We start from the raw sequence: 12,665 nt of genomic DNA, 5'->3' as shown, positions 1-12,665 counted from the left end.
CCAGCTCCAACCCCCATGACGTCACCGCCCAGCGCCGGCCCGCCAGGTGCCTCCTGGGAGTTGTAGTTTCTCCCTTGGCCCGCGTACGGGCCCGCCCGGTGCCTCCTGGGAGTTGTAGTTTTCTCCCCCCCGCTGCAGGTTTGGCCTCGCTGGAGCCGCAAGGCCAGACGTTTCAATAGCACGCGAAACTGACCTCAGATGGTATTGCTCTGGCGTGTAACAATTCCTACTTTTGCGTCCGCGCCCTTCAAGTGCGGTTTACTCTTGCCTGGTTTTGAGATCAGGAAATTCAGTTTTAAGTGACTTGCCATAGGTGCCTGCTGGGTCCCAGTAGGGACCAAAACCCGGAGATTCTGACCCCACGTCAGAATTTTTCCATACACCTCGCTGGCTCTGCCCTGGCCATATATTGGCTCCACGAGAAACAGACTAGCCGGGTCCATTGCCCTGGCAGGCCCTCCTGGAAGCTGGCTTCTCACAACGTTGTTTAGGAGCAGAGTCTGGAGGGCAGAGAATGCAGCCTACGGACACCGTTTGTCCAGAGGCTGGCTACCCTTCAGTTAACCTGAGCCAGGCTTCCAGCCCACATCCTCGACCACCCCACATTAGGCTTCAGAAGAGGCCACGTGTCTTGGGAAGACTCCATGATAAATCATTAGGAGCCTGAATTCTAGTCCCAGGTCAGCCTGTGTGGCTTTGGGTGGGAGGCTCCACCTCTCTGGGCCACAATTTTCTCACTTGCATGTCCCATAGTCAAGGGCACAGATTTTATTGCCAGGCCAGCATAACATAGGCACTCCTTTACCAGCAGTGTGACCCTGAGCAAAGACAAAAATGTCTTCATCTCCAATTCCACATCTATGAAACCCTATCTCCAAGGTTGTGCGAATTCAAAAGAATGTAGGTAAAGCACCTGTTGCGTTGTAGGAAGCTATTCTGTAGGAAGTTGAACTAAATGGCCCTGAGGTCTCCTGGGTCAGTCCCACTCTCCATGTCACCAAAAAGGCCTTGTTTGAGTCATTTTCACTGCCCCCACCCAGCTTCTGAGTCCACTCTGAACCGCAGGGCTGGAATAGCAGGGTCAGATGACGTCATGACATGCCAGCCTGACTGGCTGTAAGCACAGCCTGACTGAATGTGAGGGGCCAGAAAGGAGAATGCTGGCCCAGGGAAACTGGGGAGCACTTCCCTGAGACCTCACCTGCCCTTCCCCAGGCGACTGCCAGGAAACAGTCATCACAAAACTGGAGGGGGCCCCCAGAGGCACCTAGTGGGAAGCAAGTGGATATCTGAAGCTCTCAGAGCAGGAGAACAGGAAGCTTCTCAAATATTTCCAGGGTCAATGGCCAAAGAGCGCTCATCCCAAGACTTAAATAATCACCCCAGAGTCTGAAAAAGTTCCACCTTATACAAAAATTTCTCCTGCTTCGTGGGAGCCCCTTTTTTGTAGTCAGCCTTCTGAAGACATAAGCAAACAACTGAGTATTGGCCTTTCTACAGAAACCTCCCAGCACTGAGGCAAAAAAGATGTCTTATTTTTTCCAAAGTGAGCCTGCTTGATTTTTTGACTCTTCTCTGGAATTCTTCCATCGTCCCTCAAGTTGATCAAGCTCTCGGGATCTTTGCCAGTTTCTTCATATTTCTGTGAAGTTCAGTGACCCAGACTGGATCCACGTCTCAAATAAGGGCCTGACTAATGCATAGTCTAACGGAAAGATTACCCGACATGCCATGCCCTATTAATAACTCCTGTTATCGAGTTGTTATGTTTTTTTTTTTTCCACAATGGGAATGAACAGAGTTCTGACTCACTCTAGGTCTGTGGTAAATTGTGGATCACTTTCTGCTTAATTTAGCCTGAGTCCCTGTCATCATCTTTCTCCTTCTTTAGCTCTCTGCCTTCATAATTACCCTGTCTTTACCAAACATCCTTCAGCCATGAATAGGCCTAAGTACTGTTCAGAATGAGTGACAGCACTCTTATGTGGTGCTGGGGAATGCACAATCCCTTGAACAAACAACGGGTAATATGGGCCAAGAGGCTGAAAAGTCACTCGGACCTTAGAGGCATGATTACATTTCTGGTAGCATATTCTAAGGAAGTATACCCCATGTTCATTCCTGCGTTGTTGTCTTTTTATAATAGTGGAAAACAGAAAGCAACCTAAATGCCCAAGAAAAATACTATGGAGGCGCACCTGGGTGGCTCAGTCGGTTAAGCGTCTGCCTTCGGCTCAGGTCATGATCCCAGGGTCCTGGGATCGAGTCCTGCATCGGGCTCCCTGCTCAGCAGGGAGCCTGCTTCTCCCCTTCCCTCTGCTGCTCCCCCTGCTTATGCTCCCTCTCTCTTTCTGTCTCTTTCTCTCTGTGTCAAATGAATAAATAAATAAAATCTTTAAAAAAAAAGAAAAATATTATAGTATAGCCATTGGATGGCATAGTGTGGTTATGGCACAATTAGTGGTTCTGGAAAACCATGGGTCAGTATGGGAAAATGTTTGCTAGGTTATATGAAAAGATCAGGGGGAAAAAAAATAGCATGAGTATTCCCTGGGGATGCAGTCAGCAAAATCTAGGAAAAGGGAAACTAGAACAAACATCCAATCCCTTAACAAATAAGTTAGAAGGGAAAAAAGGAGAGGGAAAGACAGAGTAAAACAAATCAAGCAATATATCAACCAAAGGCCATATTTGGATCCTGATTCAAGCAAACTAACTTTAAAAAAAAAAAGATTTTATTAAGTTATCAGGGAAGTTTGAATACTGATACTTAATATCGATGATATCAAGGAATAATAATTTTTAAGGCATGATATGGCCTTGTGATTTTTCTAAATAAAAAGTCTTCCTTTTCTTTTGGAGATATATACGAAAATATATGTGGAGGAAATGAGTGCTGACTGGATTTGTTTCAAAATAATCTGGGCTTACGGACTTGGGGGGATACAAGAAATAAGATGGGCCATGAGACAATTATTGACACTGAGAGATGGGGACATGAGATTCCTTATATTATTTTTTCTACTACTTTATGTTTGAAACTGTCTGTAATAAAAGCTTTTATAGGGGCACCTGGCTGGCTCAGTCGTTAAGCGTCTGCCTTTGGCTCAGGTCATGATCCCAGGGTCCTGGGATCGAGCCCCACATCAGGCTTCCTGCTCAATAGGAAGCCTGCTTCTCCCTCTCCCACTCCCCCTGCTTATGTTCCTACTCTCGCTGTGTCTCTCTCTGTCAAATAAATAAATAAAATCTTTAAAAAAAGAATAAAAATAAAAAATAAAAGCTTTTATAAATCTGCATATGCAGTAACGGCGATGATAAGAAAAAACAGAGCAACACCGTTAGACCCTGGCACCAAACTGCCAGGGTTCAACAACCAGTTCCTGTACTTACCGGCTGTGTGACCTTAGGCAGGTCACTGAACCTCTCTGTGTTTCAGTTACCACGTTTCTAAAAGGAGAGGGGGATGATCATGATCATGCCCACCCTCATGTCACTGTGAGGATTAAATGGCTCCATCAATGTGAAGCACTTCAAGCAATTCCTGGCACCTAGTAAGTGCTCCGTGTTACATTTTATTAATCCAGTCTACCTTTGAATGATGTTTGAGCATCTACTTTACTAGGCCGTGGAAATCCAACAAAATAAAAACAGATCTTGTGTTAGGATGGAGGGGTTGGGGGCGATCTCCTTCATGCTCTAGTTTCAAACTTTGTGTAATGCGAGATTATGAGTTTTCAATTTTTTATGAAATGTGCTTGTGTTTTGAAAACAGAGGAAGCCACTCTCAGAGGCTCTCCTGCTCTCTGGGAGCTCCTTAGTCTGCTGAGATAGACACATTCCCCAGCCTTGGTGTTTCCATCTGGCAGGGTGGCGAGGCCTCTGCTTGCCACAGATACAACTGCGTGGGCCGAGATAGCAAACATGGGCGGGGTCATAAGCTGGGAACACATTCCTGAGATGATGGCAGTGGTGGGAAGTGAGGAGGTGGGGTGTCAAGAAACAGAGCCCCTTTCCTTGACCGCTGGGGGGCGGGGGGGAAGCAGGTCACCCCTCCACTCCTACTACCCCCTCCTCCCCTCCAATTCATTCTTTTACCCCCCTACCTCACCTCCCTCCTTCCTGAAGGAAGGTCACACCTAGACCAAGTGCAAAGAAGAAAAGAGCTGTTTAGTTCATTGGCAGTGGGGTTTGGGTTTGGGTGCGGGGCACCCCAAGCCTGGGGTGGCAGCGGTGGGGAGGGGGCGGTGATGCTGAGCAGACAAAGAAGCACTGAGTGAGAGCTACTGAGCTGGTGAGAAACAGGGAGCATTGCCAGGGGGGCCTCGCTCTCTGCGCCGCACCCAGCCCTGTGGTTGGCTATTTGGGGCTGGACCCGGTCGGGGCCTCCAGGCCCAGAGCCAAGGCCTGGGAACCAGAACCTCTGTCTGAGAACCAAGAGCAGGGCTGTTCTTTAGACACCCCTCTATCTGCATATTCTTTGATATGGACCATTGACATTTTCTCCCCTGGGAAAAAAAGTAGGCTAGACAACTGCGAATATTACAGAGCAAAAGGGCAACAGATAGGGAAACCGTGGCTTTAAGAAGTCCCCTAGTGCATCCCAACCACATTACTACCTCTAGTAGGCCCTACCTCTCTAGAAATCCTGGGGTGCAGGATTTCTACTGCACCAGATCACCTTCCTCTCCTGTCTAATGCCCACTCCTCCACCAGTAATAACAACAACTAACTTATGCAGTGTTTGCTGTGTTCCAGGTATTGGGCAAAGGGCTTCACGTGTATGAGCTCTTTTAATCTTTAAAACGGCCCTGTGCGGTAGGTATTTTTATTGTCCTGACTTTAAAATGGGAAAATTGCGGTAGAGAGTTTAAATATTCTGCCCAAGGTCACACAACTAAGGAAGAGGCATTTCTCCCAAAATCCATTCCTGGCCCCATACCTCCCACCCACTGTGTCCCTCATGTTCCCACAGGTGCCTTGTAAAGACTTCTATCTGCACTGAGGGCACTATATTTAAATTTATCTGCTATACACCCGCTTCCCCTGCTAGGCTGCTGGCTCTGTGTCTTACTCATATGCATTTCCTCCACACAGTGGGTTCTCAGTGAATGTTAGCAGAAGGATAGAACTGACCTGCACATCCCAGATACACCCTCTCTGAGCTCCTAACCATTCTCAGAATACACCTTGTTCTTTCTGGCTCTTACCTTAGGCTGCAGTGCTTTTTCCTCCTAGCCTTTTCCATTTGGTAGACTCCTATTCATCCCTCAAGGCCATCCCTTACCTGTCACCTTCTCTGTGAAGCCTTCTCCAACTGCCCAGGCAGAGTCTACTGCTCAGACCTCCGCGCTCCTCTGACCTCTGCAAACACCCCAGCTAGAGCCCACCCCATGGCTATCAGGTGCACAGGTCTGGCTTCATCTATTGTCTGGGGGACATTTTACCTCTCTCTACATCCCTGATGTCTAAGAGGCCCAGGAGGTATGAGTTGAACAAACAAGAGATGGATGGGTATACGCCCCCCTCCTTTGTCATTTCCCACGAGGAACTTTCCAGCAAAGGCCTTTGCTGCCCCTCCTGCCTAAACTGCCCAGTAAACTGGCATTAGATGAGTCCCTGGCTAACACAATGGGTAAAGTAGCTAGCCCTCTTCCTTTCCTTTCAATTATCCCTCTCTATCCAGGCTGGATGTGGGACCCTTCCACTTCAGGGAGGTAGGGACCTGAAGGCCTACTCTCTCTCCTCCAAGGTCACATCTTAGAGGCATGGAGTTACTGCCCTTGAAGGGAGGAGCTGGGACTCAGCTCAACCAGGGTGGTGGGTGTCTCTCCTGGGCCCTGCCCTTGGGAGCCAGGCCCTGCCATGCCTCAACCTCGTCCCTGCCCCACCATAATAGACACACTGAACATCAGGCTGGAAGGGAGCTCAGAGAACATGAGGTCCAGAGAACCAAAAGTCCAAGGGGATTGGAGAGGGATGCAGCCAATGGCAGAAGTGGTCTTGGGCCCGGCCCAAGGGTTTTCCCATGTACACCATAAGCCACGGCAAAGAATGGAACACCCCAGTCATAGTTCCTTCAGTCCTGCACCATAGCTTCCGCTCAGGCCCTTACCACGTCCCACCTGGACTGTCCCAGTAACTGGTCTTTCTTCCACCAATACATCCTCCACACAACCGGGAAGGGATCGAAACATCAAAGCTAATCTTAAAACCCTTCATCTACCGGCCACTAAGTCAAATCCCAATTCTTACCTGGTATGAAAGACCACAAGGATCTGGTCCCTTTCCACTTCAACCATAGCCTTTGCCACCACCCCTCCATTCTACAGTCTAGGGGAAGCCAAACCTTCTCGTGCTCCCCTGCTCTTGCTCATATCTTGCTTCTCCACCTGATGCACTCAGCCTTGAAGACCCAGCACAGATGTTCGCTCCTTGGTAAAGCCTTCCCTGATATCCTGGAGAAGTGAGTGTATCAGGTAAGAATGCTTCCAGCTGAAAGCAACGGAAAACCCAAGCAAGGGAATGATTCTGAGTTGCCAGGAGAGTCACCCAAGGAGCTTTTAAAAGTCCCCATCTACTGGACACATGCCAGACCAAGGTTAATCAGAATCTCTGTGGTGGGTGCGGGCACCAGTAGTTTTCAAAACCTCCCCTATTCTAACGTGAAGCCACGTTGAAAATCACTGAAGCAGGGGTTTATTCTTCTCACATAATGAAAGAAGCAGGTGGTTGCTACTGTTGGTTGAGTGGCTCAGTGATATTCAGGCCAATTTCTCAGTGATACTCTTGACCTTTCCTTCCTGCTTTGTTGCCTTATGGTCACAGGATAGCTATGGCTGACCCTCCATGTTCAGAGCAGGGACAAAGCAATAGGGAGAAGGATGGGGCCGTCCTCGTTTATAAACAAATCAAAGACTGTCCCAGAAAGCCCTCAAGCAGACTTCCCCTTAGATGTCATTGAACTGGGCCAGCCCCCCAGCCACAAAGGAGGCTGGGAAAATGCGCAACAGGGATTCCTGATAGACTGAGAGGACCAATCAGGCTCTATCAGGAGGGATCGAGCACATTGTTCCTCCCAAATCGGCGGGTGGTATAAAGGAAGGAAATAAGGAACAGACATTGAAGGGGGGCAGAATACGCCACCCCAAAATATGCCACTTTGGCATTACGATTATTTTGAGCTCAATTCACATTAAAAAAAAAAACAAAACAGAGGCAAGAAAGGTATTCTCCTGAAAACAGGAGACAAAACTCCCGTGTGAAAGATGCCCTCCTGGTACTATTCGATGGGAAGTCAAAGCTGAGAGACTTCTGTACAAACAGACCTTGTTAAAAATAATCTTTCTCTTTCTCTAGCCTCTCCAAATATTGTCTCTCTTTAGTCAACCTAGCATAAAAGTATTCGCAACTTGCCACTTTTTTAGGTCTTCATTTCCTCATGAGGCTCCTGGGTGATGTGAAGCTTACATAAATGTGTGTGCTTTTCTCCCGTTGATCTGTGTTGTGAGTTCAGTCCACAGGCCCCACTGAAAAGCCCTAAGAGGGAAGAGGGAAAATGTCACCTCCCCGGCAAACGGCGTTGACAGCCGGCAGATTCTGCCACCGTTACTTATTCTCTCTCTGGGTCTGAAAGCTCCTCGTACTCACATCAGACATCACGTGAATGCCCGTGGCGACTTGGATCAGCATGTCCGTGTCTTCCTTCTAGACAGGCAGTTCTCAGCTCTCAGCTCGGGCTGCACACGAGACATGCCTGCAGAGCTTGTGAAAAATACCAGCGCCTAGACCCCAGCCACCGAGAGTTGAATTTAATCGATCCGGGTGAAGAACAGGGTCTATGTCCCCTTCAGTGAGCACAGTTCTTGGGACACGAGGCACACAGGACATCCTCACTGAGCAGAGGAATGAATGGCAGAGAATTTCTGCCCCAACCTTGTCGACCCCCAGCCGGCACTGCGCATCATCCCCTGTGGTTCCCCCTTCCTCTGCGTTCCTTCTCTGCTCAGCATGGCCCTTAGCCACCCTCAGTTAACCGCATGTATGCTCCAGGGGGACCCTCCTGTCTATACATTGCCTGCTTCTCCTGACGCTGTTGTGCTGGGCACCCCAGTCCTGCTCTCTCCCTCTCAGTAGCTGCCCTTGTCTTAGAAGGACATCATTCCATCAATAGCCAGGCCCACTTTGGGCGCCTTAGTTAGCTAAACTCCTGCCCAGGGTGAGAGAAGAACAGTGTGAGGGGTAGGATCCCAAATGTTTGCTCTTCCACATTCAGCCACAATCCCAAAATGGACACGCAAGTTTTCAGGGGCAGAGTGCCTAACAAGCAACCCACAGACAAAATTTTCACTTCTCCTGCCCAAGTGTAGAAAATGTGTCTTATCTGATTTCTTGGACAAATGTGAGTCTGAGAAGTGCTCCCGTTGACGTCACAAGCATGAGTCACTGGTTGAGTGTCTTCAGAGATGATATCATCCGATATCAGATTCTGGCCCTCATCCCACTTCTGAAACTGCTTGATCAAAGGTCACCTCCAGGGCCGGCTTCACGGGCACGTGGCCTGTACCATCCCACAGAGCCCCGGGCCCCGCACTCAGGAGGGTCCTGCACTTGGTTTTACAATCCGCTGTTACCATCTCGAAATTCTTAACAGTTGTTGAACAAGGGGCCCTACATTTTCATTTGGCACTGGGCCCTGAAATTATGTGTCGGCTTCTGGTCACTCATAGTCTCTTACAAAATCCAGCGAGGTTTTTTCCTTCTTAGTAGGGTCTCCACAGCATATGTCCTCAGCCGCCTTTGTGCAAGAAAGGAGGTGTCCTGTGAAACCCCACTCGCCAGTTCTCTTTCACTGCATTAGGAGAGGGTGCTGTAATAGGGTTGCGTGGGGTACAAATGACGGTTGAGATCAAGAGGCCCTGGGGAACGAGCCCTCCCTGGCTCCCAGACATGAGGGAGACTTAAAAGGACCAACTTGGGAGTCCAGGGCTCCAGCGAACAGAGACAACCGGAGTCAGCTCCAACCCAAAACAGAAAATCAGCAGGAAAACTTATAGGGGACTATATCAGACTTCAGACACCTTGAAGAACCCGTTCCAACTCCTGGAGGGGCCATCCACCCATGGTGCAGAGGACAAACGAAAACTGAGCCACAGTGCCCTCTACCAGGCAAGAGCGTTGGACACCAGAGCACTGGGAGGAGTCAGGAGTTGAGGTCCAAGGAAAAGGCTGAGGGAAGTCCATTTACCACGGAAGAAGGTGGCCCAGGGCACGGTAGAAGGACAGAGAAGGAGAGTGGGGGAGGGACAGAATTGGGGGAGACGGCTGCTGGAGGCAGTGGATGTGAGATGGGGCCCACCCCACTTCTGCCCCCGACCCCCACCCCAGGCCTGCCGAGCCGGGATCCTTCTGCTGGGCCAGGCTCTGGGCGAGCGGCAGAGGTTTTGGAAGGCAGAGTCTTAGCTCTGGCTCAGAGAAGAGGGACAGAAGATGGCGGTGTTCAAGGCCTTGGGAGGGGAGCCTGAGGCAGAGAAAGGAATTGGGGCCTGGCCTCCCCATGGCAGAGTTCATCAGGGTCCAGGATCTGCCCTGTCTTGGCATCTCCTGGCCAGGCCACGGCTCAGGTATCTGACACCTGGGGCCCGGAGTCACATGCCAGGAAACCCAACACTCTTGGGCCCCAGCCCCCAATTTCCAGCAGCTACAGGCAAACAGGGTTTCTGGAGGAGGAAGCGGGTCTCCGGAGTCGGGCAGCAGGGAGACAGACTACTTCCGGGGAGAGGACACACAGGAGAAGTCTCTCCCACCAACAGGGGTGAGAGGTTGAGAGGAGGAGAGAGGGGAGGGGCGAGGAAGAGCGGGGTGGAGAGGACAAAGCTGGGGCAGGCAGAGAGGTGGGTGGTCCAGGAGAGCGGGGAGATGGCCATAGAAAGCAGACCTTAGTCACCTAGCCTAGCTGAATGCCCTGAAGTCCGATCGCTGACCTGTCTTCCTTGTCTCTTTTATATGAGTGCCAACCTGGCCCTCTGGTGCCTACGGGGCCCACCTGGCAGCCACCCAGGTAGCTTGGCAGAGAAAGACTTTATTCCAATAAGAGAAACTAATACATGCATGGAAGCAGAGACTTGGAAGCCCCCAGACCCAGAGTGACCAACAGGATCTTGGACCAAGAGACGTCATAGATTAACCCTCCAGAAACAAAGAGGTGCTAGAAGAATCTCAGGCCCAGGGGACCTCTTACCCAAAGGGCCTGAAAAGGGAACCTTAAACCCCAAAGAAGAAGCAAAAGTCACCCAGACTTGAGTGAACCCCCAAAGGAAGGCCCCAGCCCTCAGAGCCCCCACGGGGAAACCTCCAGAAGAGGGAGCTGGTGGTGGGAAATGTGTGGAATGGAATTCCCTCGACTCATTCTTCCTTTATGGGGCTTTTCTTCCCCAGCTCCTACTGCACTCCAGGACTATGCCCATCTTCAGCCATGCTCCCACCAGCCGGTCCCCTGCTGTCTCTCCTGCTGGTGACAGGCACATGTGGCACGGAGCTCAGTCCCTGGGTACCTCCTCAGGGCTGCTACGTGGCCGAAGAAGCTGGTGAGCGGACATTCCGTTGCAGCCAGGCGGGCCTGAGCACGCTGCCCACCGGCATCCCCAACGACACACGCAAGCTCTACCTGGATGCCAACCGGCTGGCCTCAGTGCCAGCAGGAGCCTTCCAGCACCTTCCTATCCTGGAGGAGCTGGATCTGTCCCATAACGTCCTTGCCCACCTCTCGGGGGCCGCGTTCCGGGGCCTGGCGGGCACGCTGCGCCGCCTTGACCTCTCTGCCAACCGGCTGGTCTCGGTGCCCGCAGAGGCCTTCGTGGGCCTGCAGGTCCAAGTGAATCTGTCCGCCAACCCATGGCGCTGTGACTGTGCCCTGCAGGAGGTGCTCAGGCAGGTGAGGCTGACACCAGGCCCTGGAACAGGCATCGTGTGCGGCCCCGGAGCCCGCCCTGACCTCGTGGGGCAGGAGTTCCTGCCTCTGGCGGGCGAGGAGGAGCTGTGTGGGGCGGGGCGGGCCGGGGCCCAGCGGAGCACTGATGTGGCTCTGCTGGTCACCATGGGGGGCTGGCTGGCACTTGTGGTGGCTTATCTGGCCCACTACGTGTGGCAGAACCGGGAGGAGCCCCGACGTCCCCTCAAGCGGGCCCCGGTGCTGCCCGGGCGCTCCGAGGACTCCTCCACCCTCAGCACAGTGGTCTGAGGACCGAGGCCACCCCTCCAGCCCCCTCTGATGACCTGGCCTACATTCCTCCCCCTCCGCCCTCTCCTTTCCCCTGACCCTCTCTGCCTCCTCTGCAACCCCATCCCATCCCACTTCCGCCCCCCTTCCTTTCCCATTTCCCCTAAAAGCCCAATCTCTCTCTCAACCAACACCCTCTGTGGGGCCTGGAGTGTTCGGTGCCTACTCTAACTCAGAGACCCAAAGCTCCCAAGTCCCCATGGTGGGGGGCAACAGAACAGAGACGGACAGTAGATGGTACGAGTGCCCACTCAGAGGTAGGGGGGCAGACGGCTGTGGGAGCACAGAGGAAGAAGCCTCTACCCGGCTGAGTGATCTCCAGGCTTCACTGTGTGGATGTTTGAGCTGACTCTTCAAGAACGAGAAGGGCTTTGGGCAGAAGAGGGAGGACTCCAGCTACAAAGTGATGGACAAAAGCAAAGAGGATGCAAACAACTCGGAAAGTATGGGCAACAACGAGACATCCCTGGGGGCTGAAGTAGAGGGTGCAGAGAGAGACCAGGGGAGGCTGGGCCCTGTGGTCTCCTGCTCTCCTCTCTCCACCTCTCCTGAGAAGCTCCACCCTCACTTCCTGCCTCTCTCTTGGCCCCAGGCTCCTCTCTCCTCTCCCTCTGCCCTCTGTTGGGGACCCCCCTGGCTTAGAGAGCGCTGCTTCCTTTTCCAGAGATGCCCCATCTCTCTGCTCCCTCCTTTATACACTGACGGGCTTTCTGAACCCTTTCCCTTGGGAGAAGAGTGGTCTCCTCTATGTCGGAGCTGAAGATAGGTCACTGGGAGCTGGAGGGGGATGGGGACTAGGAGATCTCCCACCCCCAGAATATCACTGGACAGCTCAATAAAGTCACTTTTGGGGCACCTGGGTGGCTCAGTCGGTTAAGCGTCTGCCTTTGGCTCAGGTCATAATCCCGGGATCCTGGGATCGAGCCCCACATCGGGCTCCTTGCTCGGCTGGGAACCTGCTTCTCCCTTTCCCTCTGCCTCTCCCCTGCTCATGCTCTCTCTCTCTCTCTTGCTCAAATAAATAAATAAAATCTTTTAAAAAAAAAGTCACTTTTATTAATGCCCCTGATCTCTTCCTTATTGTTCACCTCACTGAACATCTGTGGCCTGACAATGAGGAGTGGGAGGGTGTTGAGCTCTTCACCACATCCTCTGCCACCGCTTCGGTGGTGGGTGTTCCCACTGGGCTGGATGCCAACTCCTCTCTCCCCTCCCACCTCCCAGCTCCTGACACCGGAGTCTATCTGCTAGGGATGCCAGGGCCTGTGAATTAATGATGATGGAACCAGAATGGAAGATGGGAGGAGGCTGGAGGGAGGACAAAGAGGGCAGAGGGAAGGAGGGCAACGTCCAGGCATCAGTCATCAGCTGGCAGCCTCCAGCCTGT

The 12,665-nt window shown here is 51.9% G+C and overlaps 1 protein-coding gene across 2 annotated transcripts; it reads left to right on the top strand.

The window, feature by feature from the left end:
- Positions 1-8,783: 8,783 nt before the first annotated feature.
- Positions 8,784-11,239, top strand: LRRC3C (leucine rich repeat containing 3C). 2 transcript variants are annotated; one of them, XM_028089783.1, is made up of 2 exons: positions 8,784-8,803; positions 10,438-11,239. In XM_028089783.1, the coding sequence occupies exons 1-2, from the start codon at positions 8,784-8,786 to the stop codon at positions 11,237-11,239; spliced, it is 822 nt and encodes a 273-aa protein (XP_027945584.1). The 2 variants fall into 2 exon arrangements, with proteins under 2 accessions (XP_027945584.1, XP_087883429.1); XM_088027303.1 differs by lacking the exon at positions 8,784-8,803 and adding an exon at positions 9,652-9,816 and having other exon boundaries at positions 10,441-11,239.
- The last annotated feature ends 1,426 nt before the right edge of the window (positions 11,240-12,665 follow it).

This window comes from Eumetopias jubatus, unplaced genomic scaffold (genome assembly GCF_037043125.1).
Source record: "Eumetopias jubatus isolate StellerSeaLion01/CBP00866 unplaced genomic scaffold, mEumJub1_p1.0 scaffold_10, whole genome shotgun sequence".
In the NCBI taxonomy this organism is placed as follows: domain Eukaryota; kingdom Metazoa; phylum Chordata; class Mammalia; order Carnivora; family Otariidae; genus Eumetopias; species Eumetopias jubatus.
Note: the sequence above shows the minus strand (reverse complement) of the source record. Positions and strands in the feature narration are given on the sequence as shown.

Bases quoted from the DNA above. Each gene is read 5' to 3' on its own strand.
- LRRC3C (XM_028089783.1), top strand. From the start codon at position 8,784: ATGTCCTCAGCCGCCTTTGT. The intron at 8,804-10,437 runs GCAAGAAAGGAG...TTTCTTCCCCAG, and splicing joins ATGTCCTCAGCCGCCTTTGT to CTCCTACTGCACTCCAGGAC.